The sequence below is a fragment of the Lynx rufus genome, unplaced genomic scaffold (genome assembly GCF_022079265.1).
Source record: "Lynx rufus isolate CCGP_SWC_20201006 ecotype Redwood Valley unplaced genomic scaffold, mLynRuf1.p SCAF_1, whole genome shotgun sequence".
Lineage (NCBI taxonomy): Eukaryota > Metazoa > Chordata > Mammalia > Carnivora > Felidae > Lynx > Lynx rufus.
The window spans coordinates 36,260,300-36,273,994 of NW_025814823.1; the positions used below are offsets into that span (position 1 = coordinate 36,260,300).

Sequence of the window (13,695 nt, forward strand, 5' to 3'; positions counted from 1 at the left end):
ACATCCTCACCAACACTTGTTATCTCATCTTCTTGATGACAACCATTCTATCAGGTGTGACCTCACACCTGTTTCTGTCATTGCTGATGTTGTTTTGCTCATAAACCTTTCACTAATGGTGGCATCAGAGGCTATGAAAGTACATCATCTTTGCAGAATGAGATGTGCATGTTATCCAACAGGAATAACTCGTCACATCACTGTAGGCAGTCTGACTTATAGGAGAAGATGCTGAAGACCACAGGCAGACCCTTTAAAATGAATATATGTCAAAGTTCGTCATTGGCCACTAGCTTACACATGGCTAGTTAATTCAAATTAAACCAAATTAAAAAGTCAGCTCATAGAGCTAGTGACTAGCAAACTGGACATAGCAGAACAGAATATTTATATCATCAAAGAAAGTTCTGAAAAACACTGATCTAAGTAGTAGTAAAAGCTAAAGAAATGGACAAGATCATGCTGAAAGGAGGTATAAAATGGAAGATGATGATCTGAGACAGTACCTGAGAACACTAATTTAAAAGGGTGCAAAGGGGACACCTGGGTGGCTCAGTTGGTTAAGCGTCCAACTCTTGACTTAGGCTTAGGTCATGATCTCACAGTTTGTGGGATTGAGCCCCACAATGGGCTCTGCACTGAGAGTGGAGCCTACTTGGGACTCTCTCTCTCCCTATCTCTCTGCCCCTCACCTGACTGTGCGCTTGCTCTCCCTCGCTCTCTCGCTCTCTCTCTCAAAAATAAACATTAAAAAAAAATGAAAATAAAAGGGTGCAAGAAGTGATGAGCAAAGATCAGAAGAGACAGATAATCAGCATTATCAGTGCTAATAGTGTGAAGAAGATGAAATTTGAAAAATCAGCCACCAAGTTGGCAATTGTCGATCTGCCAAAGCAATTTTAGTGGAATGAACAGAAGCAAAGGCAAGGTTGAGAAACCAAAGGGAGGTGGCTTCCTTCCTCAATAAGCGCTCTCCACCCTTTGCCAATGCCATCATAATAGTAGAAAAAGGTAAGAGCTGTTTAGTACTTATGTGTTAACCCCCATTCTAACACACTGAATCATCATATCTAATATATAACATAGGTACTAATGTTCCCATTTTATAGATGAAGAAACAAACAGAGAAAAACACACAGAGAAAAACACAGTAATTTTCCAAGGTCACACAGCTATCAAATACAGAGCGAGGATTCAAACTCAGGTGAATTTCAGAGCCTGAGTCCTTCAAGATTACACAAAATGGACTCCTCAATAACACTTCCCACCCGTTGGTTCACACTTCTCTTCATACCAGACTGAATATTAGCCTTTTAAAGTCAAGGAATAAATTGTAACTACCTGTGCTATACGGTATAAAGAACATTCAAATATTTACTGAACAAATGAAAAGAACTAATTGACAGAATTTGGCAACAAGGGAAGGAAACAGAGCATCGATCGTATTCAGCAGGGGAAAAGAGGTCAAGGGAAAGTTGGATAGGAAAGCTGTTTGGTTTTGCTTCTGCTTTTTCTTTTATAATGGAAGACACTGGAACATTCTTAGAGAATGCAACCTCTAAGGAGTGAAACATACCTAATGGAACAGGACTGGGGCAAGAACGGTGGTAAAGGGATTAACCTTGAACAGGAACACAGACATTTCTTCTGTGGATATTGGAGGGGAGAGGAGGAAGAGTTGCAGATATAGAAGATTACAGGTGCAGACAGCAGGAAATTGAGCAAGTTCAAGCAAAATATCCTTTATTTTCTCTCTGAAGAGGGTGTCAAGGTGAGTGCTAAGAGTCAGGGGTAACCATCTCTAAGATCTTTTAAGGGAACGCTGCGGAATGTTCCCGTGTGGATACAAGTGGGTATTTTACACACACACACAGAATATCATTAAAGGATACAAAAGAAAATAATAGAAGTCACCGTGGCCTCTGTACGGGAAAAAGCTGAATTGGTCGCCTGGGATGTAAGGAAGTCTCAGTGAATCTCACTCTGTAATCTTAAATTCGTGGGCTTTTTAGGAAGTGCACACACTACTTTTTCAGTTTAAAAAAAAACTATTTACAACAAAAAAAGGATCAGGCCCATAGTGAAGGGAAAGAGAGTGATGATAATGGTTTAGCATAAAAGTCAAGAGAAATGGAAAAGAAGGTAACCAAAGAGCTAGTTCAAAGCCAGGACTCTGGAGTTAGACTGTGTGTGCCGATATCCACCGCTCCCTATTCCCAGCTGTGGCACCTCAGGAAAGTCCCCAGAGCCCTCCTCCTGTGCCTCAGTTCCATCAGGTCCAACACAAGGGTGCTGAGAGTGCCCACTTCAAAGCAGTGAATTAGGATTAAGTGATTAAAATCGTGCCCAGCCCACTGTGAGAGCTGAATAAATGTAGCTATTGTGATGATGATGATTACTGAGCAGCTTTCAGGACCCAGCTAATCAACGGGGCCCAGAGACACTGAATGTTAGGGAATCAGTTCACATAGCTGGGAAGGTTTCCACCCTGATGCAGCGGCCCAGTGAAGACACAGAGAGCCTGTCAGGTTGCTCTAGGCTTGGAGATCTGAGGCACAGAACAAGGAAGTCAGAGGTCTTATTATTTATTTACATTCTACCCTACCTCGGCTTTGAGGAGGCAAGGAATGTGAAGGCATCCTAGTTCAAAAGGAGGTCCAGGGTTACTTTTACGGAGTGTGGCTACGGTGTGGAGCAAATGTCAGCGGGAAGCTGACAGAGAAAGAAAGAGAGGCAAGGTCATGGGGCTGGAGATCTAGATGAAACAGAAAGGGTGTGGGGGGGATATGTCCAGGACCCAAACCTCCTGGTGTGTTCCCCACCACAATTAAGGTCAAGTTGGGTCTCTGGACACAAAGCAGGTGTCCAACAGGAGCGTAGGGAAAAAGGGAGGTGAGAAGCTAAAAAGAATGGTCAAAATGCTGCTAACAGACATCCTGTCACATGCCCTTCAAAATGACCAGCCCTAGAGAATTCAGTCCTACAGATGAGATTCCCCTACTTTGGTATCTAAGAAAAAATCAAAAGAGTAAAACTCATAATAGCTGTCATGTATTAACTGCTAGGCACTGTGCCCAAACTACTGTAACACGCATTACCTCAAGCAATCCTTACAACAATCTGTAAGTGGACATACTGTCATCATCTAATCCATTTCACAGATAGGAAAACTGAGGCACAGAAGTTAATGAATTTGCCCAAGGATACACAGCCATATTTGAATCCATTGAATCCATCCTGAGCCCTTTTTACCACCATAGGGCTCTAAAGCCACATTGCCAGGCCCCCAAAGGAGCCCAAATTGGCAGGCCCAGTTCTCCAGTGACCCAGATTTGTTTCTGGTAACCTTTACGTGCCCTTGCCCACCACCACTGAAATCTTTTATAAAAAGAAATAGACATTTAGGGTATATCAATAACATTTCAATTTGAGTTAATCATGACTAGATTAATGAACCAGGTGGTGTAAGGTTACAAGAGTAGTTCTGCATAGATTTCCAATTAGCAAAGCATCACAAACCTACTGGGAGTAAGCTCAAGCCTATGCCAAGCATTACAGAGAGGAAGAGTGACTTCCAAAAGCTCACAAACACATGCATAAAGTAAATGAAAGCAGGTTCAAGATAACATATCCATAACAGCAAAATAATACCCTCAGAAGAGAGGCTGACTGAAGTTAGAGCATGGTGCTAATTGGAGACCATCACCTTCTACGAAGAGATGAAACTGTCACATTGAATTTCTGATTGCAGATTAAGTGCATTCTGTTTTTCATGTTCATTTCTCAGACTGTCAAATTTTTCATTAGAAATGAATTGTAATTGTCCTTATAAATTGCATTCTACCCAAGGATTTGATCCACAAAACAGTTTAATACTACAGTACAGTCCATAATTAATGTCACCAATTCGTAAATCCTAGTTAAAAACTGAATGCTGCATAGTTTCATTTTAGGATGCCCAAATAAACAACCCACCTCAGAAAAAAGCAGCAATTACAGGATAAACTCCCACATCCTGGGAAGATACTTTCTAATAAAATAAGCCTTATAAATGCACTATTATGGATCTTACAATTAGACTAATCCATGTATCTTACTAAGAGTTTCAAGAAATTCTACATCATAACTCCAAAAGAAGCATGTACTTTTCTTTTTTAACCTCCAGAATAACCTAGAATTAGCAATAATATCCTTGGAGAGTTGAACAGGTATTTAGCCATCTTTAACCCATGAAGGTCCCTCATGAAATAAACAAAAAGCCCTATAAGCCCTTTACCTCAAGAAAATAAAGAGCAAAGATTACAAGGAGATATTGATAGGAAGGGAGAAAACAGACATTTTAATAGGATTTATACAGTTTCATTTCTGAAGCTTATTGGAGAGTACATCGTGTTCTATATACCTCTTTTGTATGATTTTATATATATATATATTATATGAATATATATTGTATTGTAATATTGTATTGTATTGTAATATATTGTATTATTGTATGACTACATATATATTATTGAGGGTAAACATTTCCTTTGAAGTTAAAATATATATATGTATACATATATGTATATATATATACATGTATATATATATATTTTTTTACCCTCAATAAATTATTTAGAAGTAAACTGTTTTGGGGTACCTGGGTGGCTCAGTCAGTTAAGCATCCGACTTTGGCTCAGTCATGATCTCAGGGTTCATGAGTTGGAGCCTGCATCAGGCTTTTTGCTGACAGCAGGGATCCGGCTTTGGATCCTCTGTCCCCCTCTCTCTGCCCCTCCCCCGCTTGTGTGCTCTCTGTCTCACACAGGCGCGCTCTCTCTCTCTCTCTCTCTCTCTCTCTCTGAAAAATAAACATTTAAAAAAAGAGAAGTAAACTGTTATGAAGCATATTGTAAACATCCTTCACAACTGATAAACATTTACTAGTTACTTCTAGCTCATCACTAGTGAAAAACTAAAGGTACAAAAACCTTGGCCTGGTTCAAGTACTCTAACTTCTTGACTTACGTCAGCTCTTGGATTCCTGAAGCCAAGGTCTACAGTTCTCGTCACAGACTCTCCAGGTCCATTAGGCTTTTTAAATTTTGTATTTTTCCAAGATTATCTTAAACATTTGAAGTGAAAGAAGCATAATCTGGACAATCTGAATGGCCACTCTACGACCATGCTCCTTCCACCAGGCACTTCTGGTATCCACACTGCTATGTGTGTGTACTACCACAGGGCATTAGAAGAAGCCAAACAACACCAATCATGCTACATAGGTGTTCACAATCTCCCCTACATAGGAGGAATTAAGTTGTCTATAACTCCAAAATGACACTATTCAAGGAACCACGTACTTAGAGCTATGGCAAGTTAAATTTCAAGAGAAAAACGAATATAGATGCTGGTGGTCTTGGGTGCGATTCTTTCTGCCCTGTTTCAACAGTTTCATACAACTTACTAGAAAATATGTACATATGGCTATATTTTTTTTAGATTTATATATATATTTTTTATCATAAACAAGCTTATAAGAGTTCACCATTTCACTCAGAGCCTCAAGTTAAGATCTTGTGAAAGAGACAGTGATGTCAGATGACAGGTCTCTACCCAGTGTGGGGCTGAGTCTTTGGATTTATCACTGTACTTTGCTTCCTCAGCCTCTGGGATTCCATTTCCATCCAAGACTCTAGCAGGCAAAAAGGAAAACAGCAAGCCATACACGTATCTTTCCACTATTAAATCCAACACTGATGACTTAATTTCAGTGAAACATCATCATCAATCACATTAAATTAATGTTGTTGTTCATTTGAATTTTATTGGTTTTATAGTTTTGTTTTTGGTTTTATATGTAAATCTGTTTGAGTTTTATAGTTGTAAAAGCGCCATAAGCATAAGGAGTTATATTTTTAGTTTTATATCTATACATATATAAGCAACATTATTTTTATTATCATTCAAGTCCACATTGGAGTAGCACAAGGATTTTTTTCTAAGTTTGAGGTTGTTTCCTTTGTAGGTTTCTTTTCTAAGTTTCATCTGCACGCAGATGTCAGAGTTTCATGATCCGCATTTTACACATAAAACCATAACCCCCTCCCCTCCGAAAGCTTCAGCAATTTGCTCTGACCATTCAGCCATCACAATCAGAAGTCTGCATCAACCCGAATGGCACCTGGCATGCAGGGATAAGAACTGAGAATGGGACGACTCCGCCTCCACCACACTATGAGGAAAAAGCCTGACCCCGTTAGGAGTTTCCAGCATAGGAAAGTAATTCAAATATCCAGCATAATATCCCCAACGCCCTACGATCTAGAAAAAGATTGTACTACTGCTAGTACTACTAACGATGACAGCAGCAACAATCCTATAAACGGCAAATATTTACGTAGCAGTTACAATGAGCCAAGTACTATTCTAGGTCCATCACGTAGTAACCTTTAATCTTCCCAACAATCCCATTTTGCACCTGAGGCGACGGAGGCATGGAGAGAAGTAACTTGCCCAAGTAATGCAAGGATTCAAACTCTAAAAGCGGTCCGGGTCCCTGCTCATAAATGCTATTCACGGTGCCTTTTCTATAAAAAGCTGTACAAAAGGATAGCAGTGGATCTTTTTGAAGAATCAAATCTATGGCAAGCATTTCCGAACAGTTTTCATTAATTAGCTAGTAACTGAAATATTCCAGCACTAAAACTTAACTTATTGAAACTCTCAAATCCTCCCCTAAGTTAATAACGATTATTTGATTTGCTATTTGAGAAAATTACTCCCGACGGGAAGGTATTTCAATGCCACCCTGCTGCTACTGCGAGAAAAGTTACCTTTGTAGATCCTGTTCAAAGAAAGCTCATGCTTTGATCCTTAATATCCCATGAAGTAAAAGGTTACGCTTAATCTATATTTTATAGACCTAAAAGTCAAATTAGTTTCTGGGATAAACAAGCAGAGTGTGACAGTAAGCATATTCTGTGGCGTTCACGACATGCCTAGCTTGGAGGATACTATGTGCTGAGTTAAAGACAATTACATTCGGATAATACATAGCAGTTTTGTCTTGTATTATTCTGCAAGCATAAACAAGTTATACACATGTTAATTTACATTCTATATAAAAAGCCAATTTTAAATCCAATTTATAAGGCAATAAATATATAAAGATTCTAGGACACAGCAATAAAGTTATGCCATAAAGTAGAGTTAATTCACGACAACAATAATAAAAGCATGACAAATTTTAGCATTCTACCAACTGCACAAAGGTGTTTCAGGTAACATCTGTTCAGAAGCAATTGCTACAAGACAGACTAGATGAGATGCAAGGTTTCACAGTGTAATAAATGTATGTCAGTTTGCTTGCTTCGTAATTAAAGACATGAGTCTTTGAAAAAAAGCAATTAAGCCTTGCTCTAAATCTGAGACAATTATCCCTACTCCCACCCCTTTTTACCCACCAAAAAAAAAAAAAAAAAAAAAGATCCAGAGTGATCCAGAAGTAATAACTACCATATATCATCTATTTTCAGCAGCTAAACATACTCCCAAAAGCCACTTTATATATTTTGGTAGCTTTTGATAAATTATATATTAACCAACAGAGAAAACTTCTTTTCCTCTGTCAGGAAAAAAACAAAAGTCTGGGACAATTCAGGCAATTTACTTAAAAGACTGGCCTGAAGAAAATAAATGATCTTACCTTATGAAGGTTTCAGTGTCAGATGGGTTAGTTGGAATTTTGATATAACACTCAAGTGCCCAAATAAGAACACTGCCTCCGATTCTTGACAATTTAACTCTAATACAACTGAAAGTATCACTTTAGCTGAGGACACAATGAAGAAATAAATTCAAAAGGCACACAAAAATAATTTCACATTTTTCTCAGCTTTCTAGCAACTTCGAAAATGAGGCAGCAGAACAAGTTGGAATCAAGTTCTAGCTGATGTTCCAGAGGACCAAACTGTTATCTTATATCCCCCCAAATCACGGTCCAAAAGAAAATGTTACCAAAAGGAAGACATTTAGGTGAATCTGACAGTTCTCCTAAAATACACATGGATGAACTGGTAAACCAAACCTTTTAACATGGTCACCCTCATAACTACACCTGTTGTGTTCATTTCCTGTGGCTGCCAAAACAAATTCCTACAAACTTAATGGCTCAGAACAAAAATGTATTCTCTCAGTGCTGGAAGCCTGAAGTCAGAAATCAGTTTCACTGGGTTCCAACCAAGGTGTTAGCAGTCCCGCTCTCCCTCGGAAGCTCTAGAGGAAACCAGTTCTTTTTTTCTTCTGGTTTCTTAGGGCTGACAGCATTCTCTGGCTTGTGGCTGCACCACTAACCTCTGCCTTTGAGTCACATCACATTCTCCTCTTCTGTAGTCAAATTTCCCCCTGCCTCCCTCTTACAAGGACACCTATGTTTGTTTGCATGTAGGGCCCAGCCCGGTAATCCAGAGTAATCTCCCCATTTAAAAACCCTTAATTTAAAAATCTTTTTGTTGCAATGGCAGGCAACATTCACAGGTTTCAGGGATTAAGACCTGGTTATCTTCTATGGGGGGGGGGGGGGGTCAGTTTTCAGCCTGCCACAGCTGCCTCCAAATGAACCCAAAGCCAAGAGTTGGCCATGCACTAATCCCATCATGCCTACTCCAATTTCAGTTGCCCCTCCTCCAATAGTTCTCCCACTGGATTCCTCCTGCCACCTAACAACCTGCCTGTGATCAGGAAATCACTAATTCTGTACTCATTAAAGGTATTGCTATTTTTAATGGCTCTTGAGTGAGACAAGTAGTAAAAGTTAAAATTCCCAACAGCACAGAAGAGCAATACAGGACAGTGACTAAGAATGTAGGAGACAGCTTGCCAAGGTTCAAATCCTGTCCTCAGCAACAGGCAGTTGTGTGACCTAAGGCAATGCAACCTCTGCATTTTGCTTTTTCCATCCAGCAAACAAGACTAATAATACCACATACCTCATAGGGTTGTTGTAAGGGTTAAAGGAGTTGATATACATATATATGGCGCATATATATATATATACACACACACACACACATATATGGTACCTAGAACAGAGCTTCGTTCATTTATTAAAGTAACTGTTATTAGTAATGATGTCCAAAATGGTAGACACATATATATTACTGAACAGGGTGAAATATCTCTCACAACCAAAACTGAAGGTACAGTAATGACATAATTAAACAATAATGAACAATCTGTTCAATGGAAAGTATAAGATTAGATGCAAGATTTACACCAAAGTCTGTGACAACTTTTAAAGGATATTTCTAATTAAAAAGAAGAGTCACTCTGCCAACTGGGACCACCAAACATACAGGCCTCCTGTCAAAACATTGACCCACGGCTTCTCCAGAAGCCACACATCCTGCTCTCAACACAGATATGGGGGCCACCACCTTGTGCACTGTGTGTTCGTAAGAGTAGGACTGAAGCGCCCAGCGTCAAGTAGGGCAACTATTTTGTTCTGTTCTACAAGGGAAACAGGACTCAGGCTCAGGTACTATGAGTGTGACCTATGGCAGGACAAAACTTCATGATCCTACTGAACTCCATCTACCTTCACAAAGCCTTCATCCAGGTACCTGCCTTGGCCTGCCAATCTCCTATGGTTTCATCCTGTCCCCGGTTACTAGCCTCAGCATCTCAGTACTCACTGCTTACCATATTTTCTACTGAAATCAAGTCGGTTAGTTCACAAGCAGCCCCAAAGTAGTGGATTTCTTGTGTGGCCAAACTGTCCTACACTCACAACAGATGAATTTCTGTTTACACAGATCTATGGGGAGAAATTCTATACTACAAACTTGTATACACAAGGCAACAGTACCTTGAGACTCGCGACTGAACACACAGTAGAAAACAAGGACTGGTCTGCTTTACCAGGGCCTAAAGTAAACCAAGATTTCAGTGGGCCCCAGAGCTCATGCCTTCCAACCCAAGAACAGAGCAAGTGGCCAATTTACCACTCAGTTCTACTACCAGCTTGCAGCTTTGTGGAATGTGCCAAACACCTATATTATCGCTTTTCCTGTCGTATCACCAAACTCTGTTGCTTGTTCCAGTCAAAAGCAGCTGCCCCCAGCAACTCAAGCAAAAGCCAAGAAGTGCCTTGACATCTAGTAGTACAGCAAACTGAACTACAGAACAGTCACTTGTAGAGGCATTGCTAAGATCTCGTGAGGAAGGGATGGTCTCCATCCTCAAAACAAGAGTTACTAGGGTGAGACTGAGAACAGGTGTGAAATAGGTTGACTGGGAAGAGCTACTCAGAAGGCAGCCTTCAGCCTGGCATACTGAGACACAGGCCAGGAACAGAGTTAGGGTTGTTAAAGCCCCCTAAGAGTCCTACTTCAGGTAGAGGTGGTCCCAAATCAGTGGCACTCTGAGAAAAGCATCGCCCATAATGCCTCTTGGAAGATAGGCTAAGATAAAGCAATGAGCTTACAAGCATGGGAAGAGAGAGTAGTAAGCCATCAGGTGCAATCAATGTAGATAGTCCAAAAAGTGCACATAACAGAACTATCAAATAAAGAATAAAAAGTCACATAGCAAATGACTTTGATCAACACGGCGGTTAGAAGCGCCAGTCCTCACACAGCCAAAAATTCATGTATAACTTGTGACTCCCCAAAAACTTAACTACCAATAGCCTTCTGTTGACTGGAAGCCTTACTGATAACCAATTAAGGCATATTTCGTATGTTATATTATATACTGTATTCCTACAACAAAGCTAGAGAAAAGAAAATGTTATTAAGAAAATAGTAAGAAAAAACAGATTTACAGTACTGTACTGTAATAAATCCATGCATTAAGTGCAGTTTAAACCCATGTTGTTCAACAGGCAACTGTAATTGCTAAACTTAAATATTCCAAGCAAGTTAAATATTCCAAGCAAGTTAAATATTCCAAGCAAGTTAAATTAAATATCCAAGCAAGTTAAATATTCCAAGCAAGTTATCTCTGATAACAGAATTAGTGAAATGGAAAATATAGCTAAAGAAACTATAAGTATCTAAATTAGTTTCAGGGATTACAAACAGTCCAAATCACCTCTAAATTAATTATGAAGACATGATTCAAATCAGACTCCTATCTAAAAACAAACACTGGGTGCATCTGGGTGGCTCAGCACAGAGCCTGCTTTGGATCCTCTGTCCCCCTCTCACGTGCTCTCTCTCCCTCTCAAAAATAAATAAACATTAAAAAAATAAAAACAAACACTGTATTTTTAGATATGTTTATTAACTTTAAAGCTTCAAAGTATTGCTTTTAGAGGTTTTTTGCATCTTTACAAAAACCCTTTTAGCATACTTAAGAGTGGCACCTGGGTGGCTCAGTCAGTTAAGGGTCTGACTGGCTCAGGTCATGATCTCATTGTATTTGAGTTCGAGCTGCGAGCTGCGTGGACAGCTTGGAGCCTACTTCAGATTTTGTGTCTCCTCCTCTTTCCCCTCCCCGCTCACGCTCTGTCTCTCTCTCAAAAATAAATAAAAATTAAAAAAATATAAAAACAACATACTTAAGAAATGAAAAACTAGAGCTAGAGAAGAGCTAGAATCCAAATCATGTAGATACATCCTTCAATGAAACTAAACCTAAATATTAATTATTTCACTTCTGTTTTCATAACCTCCTTGCTGGAAGTCACAGAAAATCCAAACGAAAATCCAAAATACCTCATGTATTCTGGAGCATAGAAGAAACAAAATGGAATGACATCATTAACCCAAACAAAAGACTCTAAAAGGAAGAAAAGTCATTGCCCCAGGATTCTTCTCATATTGGCTAGAATCCTGCCTCGCCAATTTAACTCTATCCTATTTGTTCCTCAACTCTACCAACAAAACAATCAACAACATAGTTGACCCTCCTGCAAATTCTGCCAGTCCTATGGCCCTCTTGCTACTTAACTTAGAAAAATTAATCCATGTTGTCCCTCATTTTCAGTATTCTGATACATCTCATAGCTCTGCTCCCAGTTTTATTCAACCATTACTTTTAATTGTTAGCAACTCACTCCTGCTCCACAAATGTCTATTCCCTTAAGGTATGTATCCTGACTTAAATTCCTAATGAGATTTATTTGTTCACAGAAGGCACATGCTGTGTTGTATAACCGTGCCTAAAACTGAAAAAGTTATATTCCATAACTCCATATTCCTAATTAAATGGAGGGGTCAAATATTAAATTTTCAATTGTTAGATTTACCCCAAATCTATTAACCTTCTGTGATTTATTTACACACATTTTTACAAAGCAGTCATCACTGCCTATTCTTTCAGTAGTGGACACCAACAAAAAGATTCACAAACCGCTGATCATGACATCTCCCTTGGGTGTTAAAGTAAGAGAAGCAACCAGAATAGCGAGTTTCTTTCCAATATAAACAAAACGTTCCTTAGCAGTGACTACATAGCCCGCCAAGTTTTAAAACCTGTTGTTTCTCCTTGGAAAATTACAGCAGAAAAAGAAATACTACACCCTAAAAGTTCACTTTGCTATGTCTCATACCCTCGGAAGCCAGAAGGGTGGGGAGAAGTTCGACTCAAAAAAATGCAAGGTTCACCTAGGTGACGTCAATACATTCACATTTGAACTGCTTTTCATGTCAGCCAGAACAAATGTGGGGCAACACAGTGACCAGTGAGTGTATTTGGCAGTGGGTCCAAACAGAACTGGACCCTGTCGTCGTAAATCTATTAGGAGACTGGAAGCTCTAGCAATCTAGAACAAAATGTAGCCCCCGACCCATTCCCGTTTACACCGTGGACCCACCCACCCACTCGGCTGTCAGCCAAGTCAGAGTTTCATGAAATTGAAGGATCCTGGGACCTGAGCCGCAGCCCTTCGGCCCTGCAGGAGCTGCCCCACCAAAGCTCCAGGCGAAACTTACAAACTTGGGGCGTTTCTCTCCAGGTTCCTCCGCGCCGCTGGGCGGAGGGTGCTGAGGGCCCTTCCGGCCCGGCATCTTGCTTTCCCGGCAGCCACGGAGCGAGGCTGAGGAGGGGTAGGGGGCCCCGGCGGCCGAGCCCTGCTTCGGGTGGTGCAGCCGAGGCCGGTGCCGATCCATCTTTCTGCGCAGCTCTCGGGGACGGAAAGAAGGCGGCTGAAATGCAAGCCACAAGCCGTGAGCGCGGGAATCTGCGGCGGATTAGCCTTCCCGGTTCCACCGCCAGCTGTGCGGGCCCAGCTCAGCCCAACTGCTGCTGCCGGGGCCACCGCCAACACATCCGAAAACTCCCGCCACGGCTGACCGCTCGGGACCCGCCAATCCCGCGCCGCTTCGTCAAAGACATTCCCGGGATCCGCCTTTTCCGGGTAGAACGAAACATGATTGGCTGTGCCGCCCGTTCATTTCGCCACTCAACCGTGGCAGCTACCTTAAGGGCAAGGGCGGGATTAAGTCGCGAAAGCGCAGAAAACCTATTAGGAAGTTACCTGTCTGGCTTTATTTGGAATTTGGAGAACCGGCTCCTGCTAAACTGAAAGGCAAGCGAGACCCTCTGCACCACCATTCGAGCAGCGTTGGAATGTGAAATCATCTGCTAACCCTCTCTTGCCCCACTCGGGACGCCCTGGTGCGATGGCCACTGGGAAAAGTAGTTCTAGGATCTGCCCTTGAAAGGCGGGTGAGAACAACAGCAATCAGAACGCTCCAAGAGTATGTTGCC

At 40.8% G+C, this 13,695-nt stretch overlaps 1 protein-coding gene across 1 annotated transcript in view; it reads right to left on the reverse strand.

Annotated features, from left to right (window-relative positions):
• The window catches only part of DIAPH3 (diaphanous related formin 3), a 505,118-nt gene extending 491,936 nt beyond the window's left edge, over window positions 1-13,182 (reverse strand). The window contains exon 1 of the mRNA XM_047080525.1: window positions 12,918-13,182. Coding sequence (XP_046936481.1) covers window positions 12,918-13,094 — 177 coding nt within the window. The 5' untranslated portion in view covers window positions 13,095-13,182. The remainder of the gene's footprint in view (window positions 1-12,917) is intronic.
• Window positions 13,183-13,695: the final 513 nt, after the last annotated feature.